The sequence below is a fragment of the Pseudonaja textilis genome, chromosome 10, assembly GCF_049901715.1.
Source record: "Pseudonaja textilis isolate UNSWEBS1 chromosome 10, rPseTex1.2, whole genome shotgun sequence".
In the NCBI taxonomy this organism is placed as follows: domain Eukaryota; kingdom Metazoa; phylum Chordata; class Lepidosauria; order Squamata; family Elapidae; genus Pseudonaja; species Pseudonaja textilis.
The window spans coordinates 23,399,381-23,427,301 of record NC_141999.1 but is presented as its reverse complement, the minus strand read 5'-3'; the positions used below and the strand labels follow the sequence as shown (position 1 = coordinate 23,427,301).

The following is a 27,921-nucleotide window of genomic DNA, read 5'->3' as shown; positions in this document are numbered from 1 at the left end:
GAAGGATGGAAGGCTGAGTCAACCCTGAGCCTGGGGAGAGTCGAACTGCCCAACTGCAGGCAGCCGGCAACCATTCAGTCAGCACCGAAGAAGCTTCTTGGATGAGAAGAGAAACGTCTCCCAGGAAAAACAGAAAGTCCAGTTGCCTCTTGGAAAAAGCACCTTCGGGACAAGGACGAGGCATTTTAATTATTTCTCTGTTAGGCTTTATCCCAGCTTTATTGTTTTGGTTATAAATAACTCAAAGCAGCAGACATACCTCATACTCAGCGGTGGTATTCAAATTTTTTTACTACCGGTTCTGTGGGCGTGGTTTGGTGGGTGTGGCGTGGCGTGGCTTGATGGGCATGGCAGGGGAAGGATACTGTCAAATCCCCATTTCCACCCCACTCCAGGGGAAGGATGTACTACAAAATCCCCCTTCCCTCCCCACCCCACTAACCTGCTTTCCAGCTCCGTTCTCCTGTGCAGGGCAACCAAAGAAAACCCAGCTGATCACCTGGGACTCGATGGGAGGCAGAGAAGAGATGGGGTTGGCGGGGCCAGTCAGAGGTGGGATTTGCTGGTTCTCCTAACTATTCACAATTTCCGCTACCGGTTCTCCAGAACCTGTCAGAACCGGCTGAATACCACCTCTGCTAATACTCCTTCCTCCTATTTCCCCCTGTGAGGTGGTTGGGCTGAGAGAGAGCATTCGGCTCAAAGTCGGCGTTCACGCCAAAGGCGGGACTAGAACTCACTGAGTCCTGGTGATTGGCCCAAAGTCCCCAGCCAACAACCAGACACGAACTGGAACTAAAACTGCCAGCCTCCTGATTTCTAGGCCTTAACCGCTACCCCAAAGTGGTTCTCCAGACTGAAGTTGGCCCACTACTCAACCTGATGACAGCGTTTTTCTCTTTCCTTGCTCTCCTTTCCAGCCAAGATATGACGCATTACATCTATCTGTCCAATTTCCCGCGTGACTCTCCCATCAAGGATTTTGTCCTCTCTTTTACGGGGTCTTTTGCCATTATGACAGACCGGGAGGAGGTAAGGCCTTTCTATTCCTCATGAATCCAGGGGGTAGGAAGGCTGCAGGAAGCGGATCATCCCTGGCCATTAACCCCACTTTCTGTTTTCCTCTTCAGAGGTAGTCCTTGACTTACGATGGTTCATTTAGTGACCGTTCAAAGTTACAACGGCACTGAAAAGATTGGACAACCATTTCTCTGAAATGGTATAGGGTTTCCTGCCTAAGCTGGGGGTTGGACTGAAAGACCTCAATGGTGTGGTCTATTCTTTTCTATTCTATTCTATTCTATTCTATTCTATTCTATTCTATTCTATTCTATTCTATTCTATTCATATTCTGTCTTGTTCTATTTTATATACCATTCTATACCAGGGGTTGCCAATCTTTTGGACCTCAGGGACCACCAAACTCACAATTTTAGATCCCAGGGACCACTACCCGGTTCTGTGGGTGTGGCCTAATTTGTGGGTGTGGCTTGGTGGTCATGTGACTGGCTGAGCATGGCTTGTATGTAAATATTATAAATATTTATATATTGAATTGTTTATAAGAAAGAGCAACTTTTACCCAAAATCAGGCAAAGCAGGCAGATTGAGTTGCTCACAAAATCATAGATGCATTCAGAGATCCAACTATCTGCCATTGGCTAGTCAGTCTGTCACATAAAATTTGCTAGCAAGCAAACTCACAAAATTAACTCACAACACATCATGCATGTAAATATTGAATTTTTTATTCTAAAAAAGAGCAACTTTTACCCAAAATCAGGCAAAGCAGGCAGATTGAGTTGCTCACATAATCATTCAGTGATCTATCTATCTGCCATCGGCTAGCTCAGTCTCTCAAATTTGCTTGCCGTGAGTCTGCACTGAATTTGCTTGCAAGCAAACCTTCAGTCCTAAGGGAGGTTCGGCTGCGCTTAGCTAGAAAGCAAGAAATCCAAACTTTTCCTGCTTCCTAGCTAATCTAAATCTTCCGGCATAGCAGAACAGATGATGGTTGGAAAAAGGAAAAATAGCAATTTAGCAGGCAAGTTTACTGGGTAAGGAGTGAGTGGGCGGGGAGAGTTACCGCGCGCCATGTGGGCGGCACAGCCTTGTGTTTCTGCACTGCCTGGATTAATTGCTTTGTGGGGGTGCTCTGGGGGTGAGATTTCTCTGCGGCCCACCAGTTGGCGACCGCTCTTCTATACTATTCTATTATTCTGTTCTTTTCTGTTCTGTTCTATTTTCTATTCCATTTTCTACTCTATTTTCGATTCTCTCTTGTTTTATTCCTATCTTACCCTGTTCTACAGATATTTGTATGCAAAGTAGCTGTGCACAAAAACTCCCTCCACCCCCCCCTCCCTTTTCTTCTTATTGTAGCTCTGGGTGTCGAGCGAAAGCGGCATCGAATTTAAAAAGGTTTATCCGTCGGATTCCTGGCATAAGTTGCGTGCTCTCGAAAGGATGAGAGGGTCCACAAAATATTCCAGATCAGGCAGTCATGCCATCATCAGCATATTCTACAGCCCAGAGGGCTTGCAGGAGGTGGGTGAGATGCGCCAGAGAGGGGCCACATGGGACCTCCGTGGAAGTTTCACGGAAGCCAAGGCGTCTCGCGAGGTCCTTATGGGTTTGAACGAGGGGCTCGCGGGCTTTGCTTAACAATTTCTTGATTGATTTGGCTTCTATTGCCCATCTCACAGGTGTGACACTGGGCAGCTTGCTACTCTCCCGTTTATTATCACAGGTAGTCCTCGGCTTACAACCATAACGAAGCCCCAAATTTCTGTCAAGAAGCAAGACGTTTGTTAAGCAAGTTCTGTGCCACTTTACGATCTTTTTTGCCACAGTGGTTAGTAGCCCAGTTCTTAAGTGAACCTGGTGTTCCTCATTGACTTGGCTTTGTCAGAGGATTGCAATACGTGACCCGCAACTGTCATAAATATGAGTCAGTTGCCAAACATCTGAATTTTGATCACATGATGTGGCAAACGCTGTAACTCTGAAAAAAAATGGTCCCAATCCGTTTTTCCCGGTGCCGTCGTAACTTTGAACGGTCACTGAAAGGAAACATTGTAAGTCAGGGACTCCCTGCATTCTTAACAACCAAAAGCATAATGTGTCAACTCATAAAATGGGGGTGGGGTGGGGAGGAAGGAAATCTGGAAGAGTAGTGCAGCAGGTTGCAAGCAGAAGTACATTCCAACTCTTATCTTTAAAAGACTGTAACTTAGCTACCAGAGCTTTTGCCCGCCGATATATTTAATTAGAGAATGTGAATGATGACACCTAGCCTATGAAGGTGCTCAATTGGAGAATCTGATTTATGACACACCTGGGGTGGGGAGGGGGACAATGGGGTCACTGCCGTAAATGCTGTAGGCCAGAGTTGGCTTCATACAGGGCAGGGCCAGTATGTCGTCTCTAATAAATCGTTTGAAGTTTTTTGAAGTTGGGCTCGAGAATCATGATTTAATTAGGGCGATTGCTGGAATCCTGACATAATGAGTGAAAATAAAGAATTGAAATCAGAAGGTCCAGATTCCCAGCGTAAAAAGTCCTCCAGACTTTTTTGTTGTTGTTCCCTGCCATGAGAGAAATACAAGAAGTCCACGATTGTTGGCCACAGTTGGGATAACCATTTCTGTTGCTAAGCAAGGTGGTCGTTAAGCGAGCCACGCCTGATTTCACAGTATCCTTTGCCATGGTTGTTAAACAGATCGCTGAGTTGTTTAATACATCGCAAGGTTGGTGAGGGAATCTGGCTTCCCTGCCCCCTTCCCCAGACTTTACATCTCACACATTGGCTGGGAAAGTCACAAAAAGCGATCATGCGGACCCTGAGACGTAAATACATGCGTCGGCCAAGCACCTGAATTTTGATCACGTTTTCAACCCTGAACCCAATTCGAGGCTTCAGTGTTGCCACACCGGAGCTGAGGGATAAGCAGGGGGGAATAGAGGTAGCTGGGGTTTTGTAGCCAAAACAAAATACTTTCTCCTGGGAACCAAGGACATTCCCCCAGGTGGTCGGAGAGAGGAGGAGCAATGTTACCCGGCAACAGGACAGCACCTTGATTGGACCATGTGTCTGATTGTTTTGAGAAAGTGAAAAAACTTTTAAATTGGGCAAAAACCGTGGGAACCTTCAGAGTCGGTTTACCATCAGAACTGTGCCAATATGACATATCCAATAAGCCCATTCTTTGAGGGATCTACCCGGGGGTGGGATTCTACCGGTTTGGATCGGTTCTGGCGAACCGGTAGTTCCGGTGATCGTTTGTCCCCACCCCTGCTCTTTCCACTTCTTTATTTCCTTGTTTTGGAGTGCAGCTGATGCGTGTGGCAGAGCGGTTTTGCCATGCCTCAGCCGTTGAACTCACCGGGGCTGCAGTAGAAGGTAAGTATTATAGCTGAAAATGGGCTTGTTTTAAAATGGTGTGCACGCGCACGATCCCCGAACCGGTTGTTACACCGGTTGAATCGCACCACTGGATCTACCGCCCTCCGAGGTTTGTCTCCTATGGGTAGATTACTTGGGACCCAGGCACTTGGGGCCTTGGGGAATGCTGAGATGGCCCTTAATTGCCAGGAACGGTCCTAAGTCCCTTTCTGCAGTCCTGTTGTAATTTAGAATAGTTGCTGGACAAAAAAAAAAGGCTCGTAAGCCAAGGACAGCTTGTAATGGCAGAAGTGAGGTGAAGACTGCGATGTTGCCTTTGCGTCGGTTATTGTTAAATCCCAGGTCTGTTTGGCTTGGCTTTTTCCTTTATTTTGCAGCTGGTTTATTTGAAAGAATTTGGCAGAGGAAGATTCGTGAAGAGGGATTTCCCTCAAGACACGGTCCTGACATATGATCTCTTGATCAACGCACCTCGCAAAAAAATGACGATCAAGTGAGTGGAAGGCTCTGCATTTTGCCAACGACCCCCAGGGCGCCAAATCTTGCCGATGGAAGGGAGAAGAAAGGCTCCCTTCAATCCTGCCCTTACTATCCTTTGTTTGACCACTTCTGGGTCTCCTCCTTCCATTTGCCCTTCTCGACAAATACAGTTGCATGTTAGATTTTGTGCTTTCATGCCTTAGGCAGCACTAGAACTCACGGCCACCTGGGGATTGGCCTAAAATCACCCAAGGAACTCCTTTAAGGCTCAGTTCTCATCCTTTTGTGGCTTCTAGACTAGCTGTGCACTTGATCCTTCCTCCTCCTCCTCCTCCTCCTCCTCCTCCTCCTCCTCCTCCTCCTCCTCCTCCTCCTCCTCCTCCTCCTCCCTGCCAGTTGCAGGGCTTCCTTGCAGCCGCGTTCCCGTTAGAAAAAGGCCTGCAAAACGGCCGACAATGTGTTCTCTGTTTCCAGCGGGAAAGACTACATCCGATTCACCCATCTGTGCCCCTTCGGTAACTTGCTTATGGTGGATCTGCCATGCCCGCAGCTCTATACCCGAGAGGAGTATTACTGGGCCACCCCTCCAGACATCATGGAGCAATCCGGATTCCATCACAAGGACTCGCTCACCGTCTACCAGGGCCTGGTCTACCAGTTGCTTCAGCTGCATTCAGCGTATCACAGAGTGAGGACCAGTATTAGTTTTCTGGACACAACAAAGGGGCAGCCCGTGGCTGGAAAAATCTGTGGTGTGGGATTCAAATTTTTTTACTACCATTTCTGTGGGCATGGAGTGGCGTGGTGGGCGGGGCAGGGGAAGGATACTGCAAAATCCCCCTTCCCTCCCCACCCCACTAACCTGCTTTCTAGCTCCGTTCTCCTGTGCAGGGCAACCAAAGGAGACCCAGCCGATCAGCTGGGACTCGATGGGAGGCGGAGCATAGATGGGGGAGGGGCCAGTCAGAGGTGGGATTTGCTGGTTCTCCAAACTACTCAGAATTTCCACTACTGGTTCTCCCGAACTGGTCCGAACTGGCTGAATACCACCTCTGCTTGGCCTACAGCAATGGTGGCTAACCTTTTTGCGCATGCGTGTGCAATCCCCCCTGCGGCCCGCTTACCTGCACTGCATATGGGTGCGCCTCCCAGCTGATTTTCGGCCTGTTTGAGGCCGTTTTTGCCCTCCCGGAGGCTCGTGGGAAACCTCTGCAGCCTTAGGAGGTGGAAAAGAGGCCCATTTCGGTATTTCCGGAAGGCCCCTTTTTTGGTCTCCGGAGGCTGCAGAGGCTTCCTTCGAGCCTCTGGGAGGGCAAAAACAGTTTCAAACAGGCTGAAAACCAGCTAGGAGGCGCACTCATGTGCAGTGCAGGTAAGTTTCGCTGGGGCTCGCGTGCCCGCAGAAATGGCTCTGCGTGCCATAGGTTCACCATCACGGCTATCTAGTGAGAACAGTTTAGGTGATTCATTGGAGGTTCATTGATTCCTGTCATCTTGTCTCCTCAGCCTTATGCCGACCCCGTCCATGACCCCACTTGGCGCTGGTGGAAAAACCAGAAAGAAGAGGCCGTAAGGAGAAAAATAACACCACCACCAACAACAACCCTGAGCATCACTTCTTAGCCTTTGCACTACTTAACCCTCTTTCCAAGCCTGGCAGAATTATGGGAAAACAGTCAAGCGTGCCACAAAAGTGCAGTTGTTGTGGGTTGGGTTGCGTGGGAGGCTGCTAAATTCACCCATTCTCATAAAATACGGGTAGTGACCGCAACACTACAGAAAGTCAACATGAGCCATAAAATCAACCCTTCTGGAATTTACTTGGTCTCTCCCTCCCTCTCCCTTTTTCCTTCCTCTCCAGGAATATTTTAGCTACAAGGCGAGCAACTGGAAATCGTTGGGAGGTATCTACGTCGAAATGGCCAACTATGCCAAAGTTTATAATGTGATGCCGGATAACAGTCTACCCAAATACATCTATCTGGACAAGAATACAGTCTACTCTTTTAATGTGTTCCTGACCACCAGATCAGCCAGAGAGAGCAGTGAGGAATGGCGCATTAGAGGACCTTCCTTCCTTCCTTCCTTCCTTCCTTCCTTCCTTCCTTCCTTCCTTCCTTCCTTCCTTCCTTCCTTCCTTCCTTCCTTCCCTCCCTCCCTCCCTCCCTCCCTCCCTCATTCCCTCCCTCATTCAATTTATAAGAATTCTCTTCTCAAATTCATGACTCAGGGCAGCTAACAAGACTTAAAAACAAGATTAAAAGTCACATTAAAAAACAAATTATAATTGTTGGTATGTTCCAAGAAGGCAGTCCATGTTTTAACTTTGCTGTGAGGTTGAATTCATTACCTTTATTTTTGTTTAGCTGGACCTACTAGCTGCTTAGCTGGGTCAGTAGAAGACGTAAGAGTCTTCATTTATGGACTGTGCAAAACTTGGTTCATTTCACCTTAGTTAATTGGGGTAGGGGAGTATGTGTTTGTGTGAACGTGAATGTGTCTGTGTCTCTGCGACCATCATCAATAGAAGTCAGTTTCCAAGTGTCTGAATTTTTGATCACATGACCAGGGGGATGCTGTAATGGTGTGTGAAAAATTCCCCCGCGTCCCCTTTTTCGGTGCTGTTGTAATTTTGAACAGTCACAAAAGGAATGGTTGTAAGGCAAGAACATTCTCCTCCCTACACAGTCTAGTCCAGTGGTTGCCAACCACTGGGCCAGGGACCACTTGTGGTCTGCGAGAAAATTTTGGTAGTCCGCAGAGAAATGTCACCCCCCCAAAGCACCCCCCAAAACAACCCAGGCTGCGCGGGAACACGAGGCAGCAAAAAACTTTCTTTCTCTCCCCAAACTCCAGCAGAAATGAGTCTTGGGGACCCTGCAAGGCCTCCTGCTCCAAGAGGCTGTGCCGGCACGACAAGTCTCACAAAGGCTCATTTCTGGCGGAGTTTGTGGGAGAGAAAGAAAGACTTCTGTTACTTCTGCTGCTTTCCTTGCCTGGAGCCAAAAGTCTCTCTTTCTCCCCCTGAGAACAGAACTGGAGACAGTATCCTGCAATCCCAAATAAAGAATGACCGACCTGTTAGGAAAACGGAATGGGGAAGTTTCCTGCAGATTTGGGGGATTTTCCCAGTGCCTGCTGCTTTCTGCCGAGACCCTGGGAAAACGTGAGCAAGCCACCATCAGTCAAAATTCATATTAGTGGTCCGTGGGATTTAAAATTGTGAGTTTGGTGGTTCCTGAGGTCCAAAAGGTTGGCGATCCCCGATCTAGAGCAGGGGTGTCAAGCTCAATTTCATTGAGAGCTGCATCGGGGCCGTGGTTGACCTTGGGAGGGGTTGGGTGTGGCCAACTGGGTGGCCCTGGCCAGCTTGACATCACTCTTCAAACTGCTGGCATGTTTCCTCTTCCCATTGGGTAGGCCTGGCCGAAGTGACACGGGCCAGCCCCTTAGATTTTCCAGGACGGTTTCATGGGCCCGATCTGACCACATCTGGCCCACTGGTCTTGTGTTTGACACCCCTGGTCTATAGGCAGAATGGTCTTTGGAGCAGAAGGGACCACTTTCTATATCTCCCTTTGCTTTTGGTGTGGTCCGAGGCTGTTTACTGGAGTGTCTGTGTGTGCGTATGTGCGTGTGCGCGTGCACCCCCCTATCCTCAGCCGTTGTGCTCTTTTGCCTAGTGGGAGAAACGTCCCAGGAAAATTCCCTCTACAACATCTGGATGGCTGTTATTTTGGCCCATCCTGAGTATATCGAGGCAAAAGCGCAGAGGGAAGAACTCATCAGCCGAGGCTCGATGTTATATCGGGTAAGAGCCAGGTGATCATTGGTTCTGTGGACACGTGGCTTCCTTTGCAGGATTAGCACTAGCACTTAGACTTATCTACCGCTTTACAGCCCTCTCCAAGCAGTTTACAGAGACAGCATCTTGCCCTGCCCAGCAGTCTGGGTCTGCATTTTACCGACTTAGGAAGGGTGGCGTTGTGGCCCGCTGGCGGAGCTGGCAGCAAAGTCGGACAGTAGTGAGGAGGTTGGGGGAGGAAAGAAATGAGATAATAATAAAAGAAGATTAAGGGAAGTGAGGGAAAAAATATTGAGAAATTGAAAAAAGAGTGATAAGGTATGAAACTGAAGATATAGGATGAATATGTATTTGAGATTATGTCTGTATGGAGATGTAATAACTTTTTGTTAAAACCCAATAAAACTTTTACAAAGAAAAAGAAAATTCACAGTCCCTATCCAAACAACACCAAATTGCAAAAAGCTTATGCTTTTCACTTAAAAACCACCAGTATTTATTTAAATATAACAATATCTGCATAGCAGTTAGCATAAAATATCATAAAATCAATGGCCTATCCAAAAAATGTAATTAAAAAGCAGGACTTTTTCACACAGTTGTAGCCTGCAATACTGCATTCTAACCACTGTGCCACCATCTAAGGATTAGGGTTAGCCAACATGCTTATCAAACACATAATAACATAGAACGAACATCCTCACTTGCTGTCAACCAAGCCAATGCGCTGTAGCTTCCGAGAGTCTCTGAACTCCAAAGACCTGTGGATTTAAAATTGCCTGGCTGAGGAATTCTGGGAGTTGAAGTCTACAAGTCTTCAAGTTGACGACCTCCGTCCTTGAAATCTGGAATGAAAAAAGGGCCTTTTTGCTGAATGGGACTGTGCCCACAGATATTTGCCAAGCTCCCTCTGCAAAGTGGACTGCCATTGCTACAGCATCTTGGATATTTCCCCCCCCCCCTCCAATATTTCGATTGCAGGATCAGTGCCCAGGTGTGCTTCATCCACCTTTTTCTACCCTTGCTATCCATTTTCTAAGACCGTCAAAAGAGCAGAATTCTGAACTGAAATATATCCTGGGTAGCTGGCCATTGATGGTCAGCTGGATAGCACTTGATAGTTCTTTAGTGCAGGGATCTCCAAACACGGTGACTTTAAGGCCTGGTGACTTCAACTCCCAGAATCCCCCAGTCAGGCCAGTTCGAGAATGGTGGAAAAAGAACCAGCCTCTTTATTTATGCAATGGATGCTTTTGGGCATCTTTACCATGTGCCTGACTTCTTCCCACCCCCAACAGGTAACCATTAGAGACAAAGGGAATTACCCAAAGCAAGACCTCAGTGGGAAGAACCTTCTGAAAAGCTCAGCTAGCGTAAAGGTGAGTTGCAGGCTTCATCAGCTGTTCTGGAAATCCATTCTATATACCTATCAGCCTTGGTTGTAGTTTCTTGATTTGCTTGATTGATCCCACCTTTGTCGCTTTATAAGGAACTCACAATGGCGAATTAGTGCCTAGTACTCCTTCCTCCTCTTATTTTCCCCATAGCAACGAACCTGGGAGGTGGGTTAGGATGAGGAAAAGTGACTGGGTCAAAGTCACCCAGCCACTGTTCATGTCTAAGGAAGCTCTAGAACTCATAGTCTCCTAGTGGTTGGATCAAAGTTATCCCACTGGCTCCCATGCCTAAAGTGGGAGTAGAATTCAGTGTCTCCTGGTGATTGGACTAAGTCACCCAGCTGGCTTTCATGCCTAAGGCGGGTCTAGAACTCCCAGTCTCCTGGTGTCACCCAGCTGGCTTTCATGCTTAAGGCAGAACCAGAACTCCCAGTCTCCTGGTGATTGGCCCAAGTCACCAAGTTGGCTTTCATGTCTAAGGTGGGACTAGAAATCCCAGTCTCCTGTGTTTGGGCCAGAGTCACCGAAGCTGGCTTTCATGCCTAACGCAGAACTAGAACTCCCAGTCTCCTGGTGTCAATCAGTTGGCTTTCATGCCTCATGCAGAACTAGAACTCACAGCTGCCAGCTTCTAACCTAGTGCTAAGCTTGAGCCCTCTAAATCTCTGGCCGTTTACTTTTCACCTCTGGCCAAGAGGTTGTTGTTCTGTCTTACTTGGGGTTAGTGAAACTGCTCTTTCTATTTTCTTCCTCTGAGAGACTCACGAAGCTTTTGTCCACTTTTCTCAGGTTGTCCATTCGAAAATGTCCTGTTATCGCCATGCCAGCCTGAACCCAGAGTTGACGGTAATTTCAGTTCCCCGCGAAGTCCATTTCTTTCTGTCTTCTTTTCCTTCCAACAGCCAAACAGCAAGGAGACAGCATAGAACGACTAGTTTATTTTAAACAACTGAACATCGATGACAACGTGCCCTGCATAAAATACAGAATAAAATCACTAATAAAAATGGGTATCGGATCTTCAAGACTTCCCAGTTAGGATTTCTTACCTTAGAGCAGGGGTGTCCAAACTTGGTAACTTTTAAGACTCGTAGGCTTCAACTCGCAGAATTTGCTGGCTGGGGAATTCTAGGAATTGAAGTCCACAAGGGGTTAAAGTTGCCAGGTTTAGACACCCGGCCCTCGAGGCAGTTGGAATTGTAGAATTGTTATACCTCAGTGTGGAAGAGAAGGAATTTATAAATTCATAGCTTGCTCACTTCTTGTTTGGCCCCCAGGGTACTGATACAGTGGAGATTCATATTGGATGCCCCCCGGGCAAGAGATTGGCGTTTGACATCACTTATACGAAGAATTATACCACAGAGAAGAACAAGCACTACTTTGACTGTGTTGAGGCAGATCCAGAAATGCCCTGTTTTTATTTCAGCGATGGTAAATGGTTTTGCATCTCCCACCCACCCCCGCTCCCTTCTAGCCCTGATAATGTTACCTAGTTGGGTAATGAAACGTCTGCAGGAAAGCTACCAAGCTCAGAGAGCACCCAGGACCCCACAGTCTTCCTCTTCTTTCTCCTCTTCTTCTTCCCCCTTTTCTGTCTCCTTTTTCTTCTAACCTTCTCCCTCCTCCTCCTCCTCCTCCTGCTCCTCCACCTCTTTCCTCTCCTTTCCTTTCTCTCCCCTCCTCCTCTTCTCCTCTTTCTCTTTTTCTTTCTTGTCATCTTCACCATTGCCAGTAATAGAGACAACCATGTTTCCATACCCGTTCCTGGAATCTACCATCATTCAGGAAATCCAGGTTAGAGACCAACATAGTTAGGACAAGGCCTTCCTGCATTTGTCTACGCGTGCATGTCTGAGCAGTTGCGCCCTGCCTAATCCTGAGTAACTCAGAAAGCACGAGATGCAATCAATCAATCAATCAATCAATGTGTGGATCCAGTTCCTCCAGAGAGAGCCAGCTTCAAAAGGATCGGTATTGGATTCGAGCCAATCCCACGCTAGGAACCTTTCAAGAGTCAGGCTGGGAACAGTGTTCTGCCGTGTTCCCGTCTACTCCAGTTTGTGTGAGCTCGGAGCTTGTTTCCCTTGCAGTGTTCTACCCATTCTTCTTGATCCAAGACATGGTGACGGGATTCTCAGGAAGATTCCAAGGCAGGTAAGAGTGACGGGGAAGGGTCTCAGGCCTTGCAGAGTTGGGGACTGGAGGGGGGCGGGGGGGCGGGGCGAGAACGAAGAAGACTGGTTCAATGAAACTCCCACATCAGCACCAGAAGTCTGGCTCGCTCTCTGTGTGTGTGTGTCTCTCTCTCTCCCCCGTGTATGTGTGTGTGTATAAGAAGAATGTTGTTGCGGTCTAATCTTCCACCTCTCTAAGAAGTACACGCCACCCGAAGTACACCCGAAGTAATCTTCCACCTCTCTAAGAAGTACACGCCAAATGAATCAACTCTGGGGGGAAAATTACATCTCTGCCTGCTTTGAAAATGGTAGAGGGTCTCCTGCTTGAGCAGGGGGCTGGACTAGAAGACCTCCAAGGTCCCTTCCAACTCTATTCTGATTGATTTGACGGATGGATGGATGTGTATGGGTGTGTGTGTGTGTGTGTGGAGTGATGGCAGCTTTGATCAGCCTGATGGTGAACCTTTGGCCAGAGCTGGGAACTCTGAGGAACTCTGGGAGTTGAAGTCCACAAGCCTTAAAGTTGTGCCAAGTTTTGGGGACCCCCTGCTTTAGAGAATCTGCTTTGGCAATTGGTGTCTTCTCCGTTCCTGCTATCTAAAAAGTGGGGGTGGGATGGAGGGAAGACCCCCAAACAGAGGTGTGGTTTCATCTCAGTTGTGCAAATCATATTTAACCAAAGGATGTGGAGTGGGGAATTGGTGTAAGTTGGCTTCGTAACAATTATACGATTGTTACATCACATAACAATGAATCAATTAGTGAGAAGAATTAGCCTTGAGACGTTGTGGTGCCTCATCCCAGGAGGTTTTTAGGAAGAGACTGGAATAATACAGGGTTGTCCTTGCGCAGTGGGTGGACTAACGCAGGGGCCGCCAACCTTTTAGAGCTCAGGGACCACCAAGCTCATAATTTTAAATCCCACCGACCAGAGACCCTGGGCAAATCCCCCGCAAAGTCTGCAGGAAAATTCCCCACCCTCCCGATCAATCATTCTTTATTTGGGATCGCAGGATACCATCTCCAGCTCTGTTCTCGGGGCGGTGGGGGTGGGGGGAACTTTTGGCTCCATGCAAGGAAAGCAGCAGAAGCAGCAAAAGTCTTTCTTTCTCTCCCCCAAACTCCACCAGAAGTGAGTCTTTGTGAGACTTGCTGCACCAGCGCAGCCTCTCGGAACAGGAGGCCTTGCAGGGTCCCAAAGACTCATTCCTGGCGGAGTGTGGGGGAGAAGAAAGAAAGACTTCTGCTGCTTTCCTTGCCTGCAGCCAAAAGCAGAAGAAGAAAGAAGCAGACCGGTGGCCAGGCTGTGCGCGTGGGGCGAGTTTCTCCACCCCCCCACCGCCCTTTCCCCCCCCCCCACTACCTCACGTTGTTCGCAATGCAAGCAACGCAAGCCTTGTGTTCCTGCGTAGCCTGGATTAATTGCTTTGGGGGCTGCTTTCGGGGTGACATTTCTCTGCGGACCACCCAAATTATCTCGTGGACCACCAGCGGTCCCCGGCCCACTGATTGGCAACCACTGGACTAGAAGACTTCCAGGGTCCCTTCCAGCTCTATCCTGATCCGAGCCTGAATCTTCCGTCTTCCTTGTTCTCTTGACAGCTACCTCTTCACCGTCATTGGCGGAGGAGCCTTTTCGGAGAGCAACATCAGATACTTCACTCCGGAAGAGATCATAAAATACAACACTAACAGGTGACTTTTCATCCAGGCTGCTGCGTAGGCCCAGTCTGGACTCAGAAGCAAACGGGTAACCAATGCTGCTCACACCAAACGGTATTATATGTGCAGCCCTTGCGCCGTCCCCCCCCCCCACCCCAGAACTGTGCGTTCTGCCCCAGCTGCAGCTTCCCAATAGTCTCCTAGGGTAGCCCCCTGTAGAGAATGCGGCAGTTCAGGAGTGGAGGATCTCCTACAAAAAAACGGGGGGAAGGAAGGAGCTGTGGATTTCCGTGCAGACCTTGGCAAAGCCCCCCTGTCTTGATCTGTATTTCTCTTCTCCAGTAATATGACAGCTTTGATTTGGGCGAGATCCGACATAGAAGTTGATGAAACCAATGAGGAAGGTTTCCCGGTCCTCTCTGAAAGCAACCCTGGAATTGTGTAAGTTCTCCTGTGAAAGACACCGTTTGGATTTGCAGATGAGTTTCTGAACAGACTCCTTCAAATTCTCACCTCCGGTGAAAGAGGCTTGGATACAGTTTTGGGTCATCAACAACCAAGAAGGAAGCAATAGCAATAGCCCTTAGACTTATATGCTGCTTCATGGTGCTTTCCAGCCCTCTCTAAGCGGTTTACAGAGTCAGCCTCTTGTCCCCAACAATCTGGGCCCTCGTTTTACCAACCTTGGAAAGGAGGGAAGGCTGAGTCAACCTTGAGCCGGTCAAGATCGAACTGCTGGCAGCGGGCAAAGTTAGTCTGCAATGCTGCACTCTAACTACTGTGCAGTATGGGAGGGAGGGAGGGAGGAAAGAAGGGGAGGAAGGAAGGGAAGGAAGAAAGGAAGGGGAAAAGGAAGAGCAATAGCACTTATATACCGTTTCACGGTGATTTACAGCCCTCTCTAAGCAATTCAGCCTCTTGCTCCCAACAATCTGGGTCCTCGTTTTACCAGTCTCAGAAGACTGGAAGGCTGAGTCAAGCATGAATAACAATACTGCAATTAAGAAGCTACCAACTCAGGCAAACGATCAAACTCTAAACAGCAGCCTAATCAGGGAATCCCCAAGATCACTCCTACAGTGCAATCCACTGTTTATAAACAGAGCAAATCCGATTCCCTTCTAGCCCTGATAATGTTCCCTAGTCGGGGTAATGAAATGTCTGCAAGAAACCAACCAAGCTCAGACCCCACAGCTAGTTTCCCAATTAGGGAGCTCCCTAATTAAATAGTGGCCTAACCGTGGAATGATCAAAGAGAAAAACCACACCCCCACCAACATTGGCAAAGGAAGCCGTTTATAGATAGAGAGAGAGAGAGCAAACCCCGCTCCCTTCTACCACGGATGTTACCTAACCTAAGATTTTACGATTTGGGTTAGTAGAATAAAAGAAAGGGGCTTAGCTCAGAGTGCCACGCTTTGTAGCGTGGGAAGAAATACCCTGGGTTCAGTTTCAAGTGGGGAAGAAAGACGCTGGCAACAAGGTGAGTGCTTGGAAAGATGGTTTAACGGTGGACAGGATCATGTGCCTTGGGCGAAGAAAGAAGGAAAAGAGCTGATATGCTGAGAGTCCCTGGGTTTTATGCCCTCTGTTGCGATTTGAATTTGAGCTTGTATTCTGATTGGTTGTCAGACTCCCATGGGGCCATGCAGGGGCAACTCTGTAGGCTGTCCTGAGTCCCAGGCTTGGTTGAGCCTTGCTGGACGATGATGTAATGAAAAGGGCTTTGGGCAATTCCTCATATGGCTCTACCTGGAGTAGGTCTTTGGGATGTAGAATAGATTGGTTTAGGTCAGAGTAATAGTCCATTAGCAAAGGTGGGGGTGAGCTTCTGCTTCTGAGTTTCTACTCTTTTTAGGGGAAATATTCTGCCTTTTTAATATTTCCTGGGATATTTCATTTTTCTAGGAGAGGGGTGGGTGCTAATTTCCTATAGTAGCTTAGAGCTATGTGTGAACCCTGCCTTGTTTTCATTCAGCATTCCTTCAGCACAGAGTTCCTTTTTAACTCCCCCTACTGGATTTTATACCATCCAAAACCAATCTTTTTTTTTTTTAAAGATTCCAAACCCAGAGATATGAAGCAGCTAATTGTAGGATCTTGCCTGGGCCAAAATCTCCTTTTTTTCCCCCTTTTAGGTGGATTTGTCAGAAAAATTCTCCATGTTACGATATCGTCCCCCAAAGTATGGCTACTCCCGATTATTTCTTTGTGATAAAAGTATCCAACAGGTATTTGTGATTTGTGATCATGGCAGAACGCACGGGAGAGCTTTTTTCTAAGGGCGGGTGTGTCTGTGGCATGTTGTCATTGAATTACTAGCCTGCTGCAAGAGTGAGGCTCATGATCTGGAGTCTATTGGACTAAGAGCTTCATTCATTATGTAGCACAGGGTTTCTCAACCTCAGTAAATTTAAGACAGGTGGTGTAGGAGAAGCACTGGCAGAACCTGGGGGTGTCAGGATTCCGGCAGTTCCCTCCATTTAAATCACGAGTCTTGAGCCAAACTTCCAAAACTTACAAAGGATTTATTGGGAGTTAACATGCTGGCACTGCGTGGGTGTTATAAACTATTTCTGTGGTCTTTTTAGAGTTGCCAGGGGGCGGAATTAAAAGAGGAATCAGCCCAGAATCCCTGCATAGCCACAAATGAACTCCGTCCAACCGCCCTTGAATTCCATTGACTCTTATTTAACTCCGAGCAGGTGCTAAATATTAGTCGAGAAGATTCCTCTACAGAGGCATGATTAGCAGAGTAAAAATCCCATTTTGATGGACCTTTATGTGTGGATTCAGTCTTTCACGCCTGACAGGTGGACTTCAACTCCCAGAATTCTGGGAGCTGAGATCCAACTTCTTAAAGATTGAGAAGCGCAGATGTAGAAAACTAGGAAGGAAGAGCCTGCGATGAGATTTAATCACTGTGAGGTGAGGGAAAACTTTTTAGAAAAGGACGGGGTTTCCAAGTAATACACCCATAGCAAACTGAACTCCGAGGCTGGTAAATTCCTCAAAGAACAGTTTAATTGGGTAGCTCTATACCCATGCTTCACTACGAAACTCTGTGGTCAGGCTTAGATTTTGGGGAGGAAAATAAGGGGGAAAAACTCTGCCTACCACCATTCATCGGTATTCATCTGGCTAGTGTCCTATGTGAGAGAAGGCTGTTTGGAAACTGAAACAGCATTTGCTGAGTGAGCAAGGAGACAGCAAGGAGCCTGGGCATGGCTTAGCTTAACTGTTCTGTACTAAAGCTGCTTGGTTGCTGTGAAACTGAAACTCCTCTCCTCTGCTTGTGTTTTGCATTTGGAAGAGATTTCTTTTCAGGTGGGGAGGGGGAGCAGAACTCCTTAACATCAGAGCGTGTCCATAATAGTAATATACGAAATACTAATGCTCTGGTGGTCATTTTGAAAAATCCTTTCTTAGTGAGCACCAAGTGAGCGCCAAGAGGAACATACATGCCAAATATCAAGTTTGTAGGCTTGACGGTTCAGGAGATTTCGTGATGATGCCTGAGTGGTATTTTGCTTTTATATATATATATATAGAGAGAGAGAGATGATTTTCACCTAATTAAAAGTAAACATTTCCTCCCTTCTCCAAACAATTAGTCTCATGGTCCAATCAAGGCGTCGTCCAGTTGTCTGTTCTTGTTTGCTTCCATAGGGGGGTCGACCAAACCACCTACTGTGACTATGCCTTGGAGTTCATCGTGCACATCCATGGCCTGCGCCTCAGCCCCGCCCGTGCCCTGTACGTGATGCAGGTAAGACAGCTGGCCTTTGACTAGGTGTCAGGGTTCCAAGTAGTAAGGCCCATAGCAAGCAAAACTCCGAGGTCTGTAGATCCGTCAAAGAACAGCTTTATTGGATATATTCTATTGGCACAGATCTGGCCCAAACCGACTCTGAAGCAGAGGTGCTATTCAGCCGGTTTGGACCGGTTCTCGAGAACCGGTAGCAGAAATGTTGAGTACTTTGGAGAACCGGCCAATCCCACCTCTGACTGGCCCCGCCAACCCCATCTCTTCTCTGCTTCCCATTGAGTCTCAGCTGATCGGCTGGCTCTTCTTTGATTGCCCTGCACAGGAGAATGGAGCTGGAAAGCAGGTTAGTGGGGTGGGGAGGGAAGATTTTGCAGTAACCTTCCCCTGCCACGCCCACCAAGCCACACCCACAGAACCAGCAGTAAAAAATTTTTTGAATCCCACCACTGCTTTGAAGGTTCCCACAGTTTTCACCTAATTAAAAGTGTTTTTTTCACTTTCTCAATCCCCGCTCGCTCTGGTTACCTGGTGACAATCACTCCTCCTTCCTCCGCCCAGGTGTGACTCCTTGGTTCCCAAGAGACAGTATTTTATTTTGGCTACAAAATCCCAAATATCACAAATCCCCCCCCCCCCCGTCCTATCCCTCTACTCCATTGTGGCCACTCTGAAGCTCCAAGATGCCTTCGGCCTGGTCGGTTTCAGGGTTGACACTAGGTTCACAGGTCGTGTGAAGGGCAAGAAGCCCTTCCACACATAAAGGGAAGGTGAGGAGCCCGCGAACTCGGGGGATTATGTTCTCACAGCCCCAGAGACTCCCCGGTTGTTCCCCTCCAGGATTGTGAGGCTAAGTGCTTAGCCTACCCAAAAGACCGTGGTTTAGTGACAGGAGGATCTGCTATCTTACCTACTATCAGTGGTCATAAATTCAGTCCTGGCTTTTCCAGGGCGGGGGGGGGGCATTCCCAGCTGGGAAGGGGAGTTAAGCTGAGCAGCAGCTTAGAATCCTTAGATTGCCACCTCTAACCCGTCTTGAATGCCACAGAGCCTGCTCCAAGTTAGTACTGATCTTTAGTTGACTAGATTCTTGTGCATGGGCTGGAGCATGAAAACTCCGAACTGCACCTGAATTAATGAACGATGGGGATCCTTTGTGTCCGACGTGGCATAAGCCAAGCTGGTCAAGCTCCCACATGCTTAAAGACAAATGCAAAAAGATGAAGTATCATCTCAGGGGGGACGTCTTGGTGGAAATACTTCGGGGAAAATTCACTCACTCGTTCACTCACTCATTCATTCATCCCCACAGGCATTCGCATTAGGGCAGAACCGTATTCAAGGCTAGTTTGATAACCCTCTGTTCAAAGGGCAGGATATTTTTGGGTGGGGATAGCCCGTGTTCTTCCAAATGCCATTTCTTCCTCCATTAAATTGATATGCCACCCTTCTCGCCTGGAGGCGACTCTAGGCAGCTTACGATCATCAAAAAACAAGACAAACCCTTAAAACCATGAATGTCGGCGCAAAAATTGGTTTAACAGGGAGGAAGAAAGCAACCCCGGACCAAGATGTACGCCTTTCACATGAAAAGGAGGAGGCACCTTATCTTAGTCCGGCGTTGCTCAGTCTTAGCAACTTGAAGACATGTGGATGTCAACTCCCAGAATTCCCATGCCAGCATTTCTGAACTGGGGGATTCTGGGAGTTGAAGTCCACAAGTCTTAAAGTTGCCAAGTTTGGGGACCTCTGTCTTAGGCCATTAACCATCTTCAGAATGACACGCTCCTGTTGAGGCCAATTGGCAGAGGTAGGTTTTTAGGCCCTTTCAGAAGACCGAAAGGGCCTGTTCGGATCTCACCTGGGGGTGGGTGGGGGGAGGTGTCCCCTCCAAATACTTCTCCCCACCCTAACTAAAAGGAAGGCTGAGCGTTCCTGGCCGGCAGGATAAGAAGACAATGACAACGGGGGTGGGGTCCCTGTTCAGCTGAGGAATTCACAGCCCACCTTTCTTTCTCTCTCTCAGATTTCAATGGCTGTTGTCATCGGACTGGTCATTCTGTACATCTTAGTTGACATAATGGCCCCTTGGGTTAAAGAATTCTTCGACAAGACCGTAAAGAGAATGGAGAAAGCTATTGCATTTCGGGCTGGTGAGTTTCTAACCCTTTGGGAGGGGCCTTTTGGTCTGTTTTCTTGACCTTTCATCGACACCTCCAGCTTGCCGTCAGGATTCCAGCAGCTTCCCTAATTTAAATCATGAGCCTCGAGTCAAGCTTCAAAACCTTCGAAGAATTTATTAGGAGCGAACATGTCGGCATGACCTGTAAGGAAGCCGATTCTCAGGCACGTTAATTCACGGTCACCCTTGACCCTGGTTTTCCCCCCCCCCCCACCCCTTTGGGGGCATCATAATTCATACGATGAAAAAGCAAAAAATGGCACCTGTTTCTTGCCACCTGACTCTGCTTAATCCGTTCCTGCTGAAGTCTGCAGGATCTCGCTCGCCGAGGGTGTGTCTCACCTCTCTTCTGCTCTTCTACCCTGCCCTCCTAGAGTTGGGATGTAGGATAGTCCGTTAACTTCAATTTGGCGCCTTTTCTGCATGAGTTATTTGGAGCGGAGTGTCTGTCTCCCGTAGTTTATAACAATAGTCCTTAGATTTACATGCCGCTTCACCGTGCTTTACAGCCCTCTCAAAGCGCTTTACAGAGTCACCTTCTTGCTCCCAACAATCTGGGTCCTCATTTTACCCATCTTGGAAGGATGGAAGGCCGAGTCCAACCTTGAGCCGGTCAGGATCGAACTCCTGGCTGTAGGCACAGTTAGCCTGCAATACTGCATTCTAACCACTGCGCCCGCACGACTCCGTCCTGTATGAACAGACAGAATGGGCTCCTCCTGATTAAAACAATAGCATCTTTGGGGACCCAGAAAACGTGTCTTTTCTGTTGGAACACTTGCAACAGCCTAAGGAGGGACTAGAACTCATCGTTTCCTGGTGGTTGCCCCAAAGTCATCTAATCAGCTTTCTTGCCTAAAGTGGAACTAGAACTCACCATCTCACCATTTGGTCCAAAATCACCCAGCCGGCTTTCATCCTTTAAATGGGACTAGAACTCACCTCTCTTTCATCCCAGGGCCTTAACAACCAGACCAGGGGTTAGTAACCTTAAACTTTCAAAGAGCCATTGGAACCCGTTTCCCACAGAAAAGAAAACACCGGGAGCCGCAAAAAACCCTTCCCGTGCCTGACTATTTCCTGAACGGCCACAAAACTAGCCTATGTAGTTGAATTATATGTTCTGTTTTCTTCTGAAACTTTTCTTTTCTTGGATTTACCCATGGTTGGCCTACCAGGAGTCAAAAAGCCCAATAAATTGCATGCTGGTGGGTGTCACACACACGGCGGTTGGCGACAGGGAGCCGCAGCAGAGGGATGACAGAGCCACATGCGGCTCCAGAGCCGCGGGTGGCTAACCTCTGAACTAGACCAAACTCACGCATAGGATTTTTACCTGTTGGGGCAATGTGATTATCATTCTTTGGATGTGCATTCTTCTTTTCTCGTTTTTTTAATCTGACTCGTTTACATGTTCTAAATCTGGGCCACCTTTATGGAACCAGGTGGCTTTCTAAAATTATAAGTAACAGGTGATTTGGAGCTGGCTCCTTCTGGTGAGTTCTTAACTCCCGTGTCCTTTCCCTTTCATGTCTTTTTCTTAACAGAATCCAGCCTCACCTTCTCCTCTTCCTTCAGCAGTCAAGGATCCCTTCAACATCTGCCTTCCGATATCAGTTCCGGGGACCCCGCCGGTAGCTCTTTCACTCTTGCCCCCTCCAAAAAAGGGGCACAGTAGAGCTCCCACAGCTCGCCAGATTCAATGGACAGGGAGGTTCTCTGCTGCCTGGATGTGTCATCTTCGGTCTGTGGTTACTGTCCGAGAAAAATCGGCTCCTTTCTCACCGTTTCCCAAGACAGGGGGCCTCGGCAACGGGGAGGAAACGGTTAAGCACCGTCTGTCTGATTTTGGGAACGAGGTTGTGCTGCGAGGCTGCAGGTATATTTTGTCCGTGAGCAGATTATTATTTGGTTGCAACTCTTGCAAAAGGCTCCCAAAGTCATCGATGGCCAGGACCACAGCGATCAATATCAATTGGCACGCCCAAAGTAGGCAACTATCCCAGCCTCGGAAGGCCTCCTGAAACGCAGCCGAAGTCTCTTTTCCATTGAGGGTGGAGGGGATCAGTCACCAGCAGATCTTAGTTTTATTTTATTTTATTGATTTGATTCGTTTGCCACCCATCTCGCTTCGAGGCGACTGCAAGGCGGCTTAATTGGTTGAACTGGTTTGGGAATTTTATTACTGTTATACTACCGATTTTCCACACACACCCCCTCTGGTTTTCTAAAAATTGTACTTCTTTAACCCCGGTTCTCTCTCAGCCGCTGCAGTTCCGTGTCTCGATGCTGGGAACTGTTACGGGGTTAAATTAAACAAGAAAATTATTATTATTATTATTATTTTAAAAGCGGGTGATAGAGAAAATAAGAATCCGTAACAGGCAGGGATGGCTAGTTTGTGATTTTCTGTTCATAGTTCCTGGCTTGGTTCTGTTTTAATAAATATTTGGGTCCAGGCAAGCTCTTTGTCATCATCGGGATGCTTTCTTCTTCACCTGGTTATTTTGGGCACTCCCGGTCATTCCAGGAACTCACCTGCTTCAGAAAGGGCTCTGGACTAGGTATACATCGCTTGTGGGCATTCTCTGCTGCCTTTCCAGACCAGGAGCCTGCATGGCTGGAAAACATTTTAATCTTTTGGCTCGGTGCTGGTGGAATTTCTCTGCAAACACCAGTATATCCCACTGCCCTCTTTAGAAACAGAAACTACACGGTAGTAGCAAGAAATTAAACTAATCTCAGTCTCAGAAACTTTTATAACCTATATGGAATTCAAGCTCCGGAAACACCCAGCAATCTTAAAACATGCTGCCTGAGGAATTCTGGGAGTTGAAGTCCACTTCTCTTAAAACTCTCTAGCACGGTGGCTGAGGGATTCTGGGAGTTGAAGTCCACTTCTCTGAAAACTCTCTAGCATGGTGGCTGAGGGATTCTGGGAGTTGAAGTCCTCTTCTCTTAAAACTCTCTAGCATGGTGGCTGAGGGATTCTGGGAGTTGAAGTCCACTTCTCTTAAAACTCTCTAGCACGGTGGCTGAGGGATTCTGGGAGTTGAAGTCCACTTCTCTTAAAACTCTCTAGCACGGTGGCTGAGGGATTCTGGGAGTTGAAGCCCACTTCTCTTAAAACTCTCTAGCATGGTGGCTGAGGGATTCTGGGAGTTGAAGTCCACTTCTCTGAAAACTCTCTAGGACGGTGGCTGAGGGATTCTGGGAGTTGAAGTCCACTTCTCTGAAAACTCTCTAGCATGGTGGCTGAGGGATTCTGGGAGTTGAAGTCCACTTCTCTGAAAACTCTCTAGGACGGTGGCTGAGGGATTCTGGGAGTTGAAGTCCACTTCTCTGAAAACTCTCTAGCATGGTGGCTGAGGGATTCTGGGAGTTGAAGTCCCCCATCGTAAAGCATGCTGGTTGGGGAGTCCTGAGACTTTGAGTGATCCTGAGAAAAGGAATAGGAAGCAACTGAGCATTTAACTCTAAAGCAGCTGAGCATGCAAGTCTTTACTTTTTTTCTTTTTTTATCTCTATCGTCTGCAGGGTAATATATGTGTGTGTGTGCGCGCGCGCGTTGCTGTACTTCCGTCTCTCTCTCGAGCAACCCTCTCTCAATAGCGACCCCTTGTGGAGCCTCCGAGGAGGGTCTCCTCCAGGCTGGACCAAGACTTGGGGACCAAGCAAGAACAGGGAAGCTATTTTGACCACTTGGATAGTGGGATAATCCCCACCCCCCCGACCCCCAGTCTCCGCTGTGCATCTCTTGAGACAGAAGGAGCCCCTCCTGGTGGGAGCAGTAAGTCCAAGATGGGTGAGAGTGCGCACGCACGCGCACACACGCACGCACACACTACACAAAAGTGTGCATCGCCTTGCAACTGACCCTTTGCCAGTGAAGCTGGAGGGTGACACTTCTGGAGAGCTGGATTTCGCGGAGGTGGGCAGCCCAGCATGCGGGAAGCCTGTTCCGGGCCCTTGAACGCAGAGAAGAAAATACGGGCGGGGTGGAGAGGACAGTAGAAGTTCCGGTTTGACGTCCCTCCCCTGAATACCCCCTTTGCATCCCTGCAAGACTGAAATGGGTGGGGTGGGATAAGCCCCCTGGGAAAGCCAATGGAAGCCATTGAAAACCACTTAAAAAAGTGAAAGTCAGAATATTTTGGACAGGTGAGGTGACACCCAGAAAAATACGGCATCCTTCACTTAATCCTCCTCCGAGGAAAGATTGAAGGCAGAGGAGGTCCAGGCAGAAGAAGAACTTCGTGGCTTACGAATCTAAAGCTGGTTTGGACGAAACTCAGCAGGCCTTTTTCATGCGGCTGTTGATAAAAATAGAATCACCAACATGATCCCCGACGTCTGATGATGGATATGGCAGGAGGAGGAGGAGGAGGAGGAAGACAGGAACGTGGGGTCCTTGGTGCCCTCGGAGCTTGGTTGTTTTCTTGCAGACATTTCATGACCCAACTAGGGAACATCATCAGTGCTAGAAGGGAATGGGAGGAGGAGGAGGACAGGAATGTGGGGTCCTTGGTGCCCTCGGAGCTTGGTTGTTTTCTTGCAGACATTTCATGACCCAACTAGGGAACATCATCAGTGCTAGAAGGGAGTGGGGGGAGGAGGAGGAGGAGGAGGAGGAAGAAGAGGAAGAGAAAAGATTAGTAGTAGTAGTAGTAGTAGTAGAAGAAGAAGAAGAAGAAGAAGAAGAGGAAAAAGAAGGGGAGGAAGAAGAAGAGAAAAGGGAGGAGGAGGAAAAAAGAGGAAGAAGAAGAGGAGGAGAAAAGGGGAGGAGGAGGAGAAAAAAGAAGAAGAGGAAGATGGGGAGGAGGAGAAGGAAGAAGAGGAGGAGGAAGAAAAGGGAGAAGAACAAAAGGAAGAGGAAGGCGAAGAGGAGGAGGCTGAACGGGGCTCTGTAAACTTCCCAACATCCATTCCGGGCTGGTGGGAGCTGTCCAGGGTCCTGCAGACAACTCCACACAGTCACTTGCTTGTTGGCATGGGCCTTCCTCCTCCTTCGCTCCCAGGGCGAAGCTGCCCCCTTTTGTCTCCAAAGCCAGCCGGCCTTTTGTCAACAGGATCTCTGCAGCGGCCTCTGCTCTGAGGACCTGTGTGCGTGTGCGTGTGTGTGTGTTATCATTGGGCAGCAGCGCTGCATCTCAACTGGCAGATAACGGTGCTGCAATGCCCGGAGACCCTCCGGGACAGAGAAAGACACCATTCTATTCAAGAGTTGCTTTGAAACATTGGTTCTTTGTCCCTCTCTTAATCCATTGCGGCTCTTGCAAAGATAAGGGGGGAGGGAGGCTGGGAAGAGCCCTTCCCTTCGATGATAGCACCTGGTGGCCTCCTTTTCAGACAGAAATATGAACGGCTGAACTCCCCAAGGAAGGCAGAGAGAAAAGAGGGCCCTCGTCTCACTTCCGTCCCATTGCTCGGGGCTTCTTCTCAACCTTGGCCACTTTGAAGACTCGTGGACTTCAACTCCCCAAATACCCCCAGCCCGCTAGGCACCCATTTTCAAGCTCCACCTTGAAAAACCCTGTTGTATGGTTATAAGTGGGCTTCTTCGAAATATAACAGTATAAAACAAGGACCAGGGGAGACAGGAGAGCAGGCTTCCAATATTGGAGGGGCTGCCCCAGAGAGGAGGAAGGGGGTCAAGCTATTCTCCAAGGCACCCGAAGGCCGGACAAGGAATAAAGGATGGAAACTGAACAAGGAGAGATTCAATCTGGAAATAAGGAGAAACTTTCTGACCGTCAGAACAATCAACCCATGGAACAGAAGTTGCCTTTGGAAGTGGTGGGAATTTTGATCACGTGACCATGGGGACGTAAATGTGAACAAGTTCATTTTTCAGAGCCATTATAACTTTGAACAGTCACTAAACAAATTATTGTAAGTTGAGGACTACCTGTGTATGCACTAGGAGAAAGGTGCTCTGATATTCAATCTCTACTTCCCTTCCCTTCCCTCCTTTCTTCCTGTCTCTCGTCTCCTCCCCCTCTTTTCTTTCCTCTTTCCTCCTCCTTCCTTCCTTCCTTCCTTCCTTCCTTTCTTCCTTCCTTCCTTCCTTCCTTCCTTCCTTCCTTCCTTCCTTCCTTCCTTCCTTCCTTCCCCTTCCCTTCCCTTCCCTTCCTGTCTATCCTCTCCTCCCTTCTCTTTCCTTATTTCTTCCTCTTCTCTCTTCCTCTCTCCTTTCCTCCCTTTTACTTGCGATGACACCTTTAAACAACTTCTACTCACCTGCCCTCTTGTTCAACACCACGTGGGAGGACTCTACCCAGCCCTCCCGGATGTTCACACACACAAAAAAAAAACCCCACAGGTCCAACTTTGGCTAGACGTTCCGCTGAAACATTTGAGAAGATGACCTGTTTACTTGGCAGCCAACCAAATAAGGAGCACCGGGTTCAAGTACAACACGCCCTCCAGAACCTCACAAGCCACCACCTTCCACCTCTTTGTAGAAAAGAATGTCACTTGCTCCCCGTTGCAACTCGGGGGCCCTTATCCAGCAGCTATTTTTAGCTGCTATTAACCTCCCGACTTCCACCGTGAGGGCCTCTCTGCCATTGCTGGAGGCCACGGCCAATTTGTCTAATTAAAGAAAATTAAGGAAGAAATGTCCCCAATTAAAGCCAAGAGAAACTGCCTATTTGGGAGGTAGAGTCTTTTGGTCATGGGTGTCACATAGAATTAGGCAAGATGGGCACCGCTTTCCGCTCCGAAGGAGTTGAAAAGGAAGAGGAGCTGGCTCTCTGGAGGAGGAGAAATCCCCCCCCCAATGGGATTAATTGGCATGGGTATCCGATTTGGGCCCCCAAAGGGGTGATTTGGTCATTTCCAGGATTAAACCATATCTTTAAATGCGGCGGAATGTCTTCTTCCGTCCCAAATACCCATGGAACTGTGAACAGATTTAAAAACAAAAAACAAAATAAATAAATAAAAATCCCATATTAACATGCCAATAAGACTCTGGGGCATCGTTTAAACTTCGGAGAATCTCAGTGGATCTCCACAAATTGCACATTAATAATCCTGCTTAAAGTGGTTTAATCGGCTTCCAGTTCTTCTAATCAAGGGACCAGCCAGTCCACTTCTCTCTGGATTCAGGCTTTCTGCCATTCGCAACAGGCCAGGGTTAGTTTGGGCCAAGAACAGGCTACGGTTAGGTCGGGTCACAGGTGGCTAAATGACCGTTTTGTGAAACTTCTCCTTCAGGCCTTCATGGCCTCTTCGCGCTAAACCACATTTGAAGGCTTCAGCCCCAATTAACTGGGACTGGCCTGACTCTACAAAACAATAAACCATGACTTGTACAAGTTTGGGGTGTGCGGGAGAGCCACAGAAAGCCGGAATTCAAATTGTAGAAAATAGGACGTTGCGCTCTGGGCCTGCAAGAGCCATTTTGATGTGGGACAGCCTTCGTCTTGTGAGGTCACAAAATGTTCTGTTGTCTTGGCATTGAAGTCTTCTCCACCCCCCTCTCTAAAAACCCCCCTCCCTTCTAGCACTGATGATGTGACCCAGATAGATAATAAAATGTCTGCAAGAAAACGACCAAGCTCAGAAAGCACCTAGGACCTATAGTCCTCCTCCTCCTCCTCCTCCTCCTCCCCCGCATTCCTCCCTGCAAACCCCACTCCCTTCTAGCACTGATGATGTTACCTAGATAGATAATAAAATGTCTGCAAGAAAATGACCAAGCTCAGAAAGCACCTAGGACCTATAGTCTTCCTCCTCCTCCTCCTCCCCCCTCCACCCCCATTCCTCCCTGCAAACCCCACTCCCTTCTAGCACTGATGATGTTACCTAGATAGATATTAAAATGTCTGCAAGAAAGTGACCAAACTCAGAGAGCAGCTAGGACCTATAGTCCTCCTCCTCTTCCTCCTCTTCCTCCTCCTCTCTAAAATCCCCACCCCCTTCCAGCATTTATGATGTTACCTAGAGGGGTAACGACACATCTGCAAGAAAATAGCCAAGCTCAGAGAGCAACAAGGATCCCCTCATATAAAGTCTGCTTTAGGTCTCCACGCTTGCA

General features: G+C 48.2%; 1 protein-coding gene across 1 annotated transcript in view; it reads left to right on the top strand.

Moving 5' to 3' along the window:
* Positions 1–21,674, top strand: part of CATSPERG (catsper channel auxiliary subunit gamma) — a 37,322-nt gene extending 15,648 nt beyond the window's left edge. Inside the window, exons 14-30 of the mRNA XM_026715467.2 lie at positions 921–1,032; positions 2,383–2,547; positions 4,783–4,898; positions 5,360–5,573; positions 6,392–6,454; positions 6,747–6,930; positions 8,569–8,696; positions 9,989–10,069; positions 10,877–10,933; positions 11,365–11,521; positions 12,181–12,244; positions 13,870–13,962; positions 14,272–14,370; positions 16,068–16,160; positions 17,599–17,698; positions 19,722–19,848; positions 21,425–21,674. Of these exons, the coding sequence (XP_026571252.2) occupies positions 921–1,032; positions 2,383–2,547; positions 4,783–4,898; positions 5,360–5,573; positions 6,392–6,454; positions 6,747–6,930; positions 8,569–8,696; positions 9,989–10,069; positions 10,877–10,933; positions 11,365–11,521; positions 12,181–12,244; positions 13,870–13,962; positions 14,272–14,370; positions 16,068–16,160; positions 17,599–17,698; positions 19,722–19,848; positions 21,425–21,555 (1,984 nt within the window). The 3' untranslated portion in view covers positions 21,556–21,674. The remainder of the gene's footprint in view (positions 1–920; positions 1,033–2,382; positions 2,548–4,782; positions 4,899–5,359; positions 5,574–6,391; positions 6,455–6,746; positions 6,931–8,568; positions 8,697–9,988; positions 10,070–10,876; positions 10,934–11,364; positions 11,522–12,180; positions 12,245–13,869; positions 13,963–14,271; positions 14,371–16,067; positions 16,161–17,598; positions 17,699–19,721; positions 19,849–21,424) is intronic.
* Positions 21,675–27,921: the final 6,247 nt, after the last annotated feature.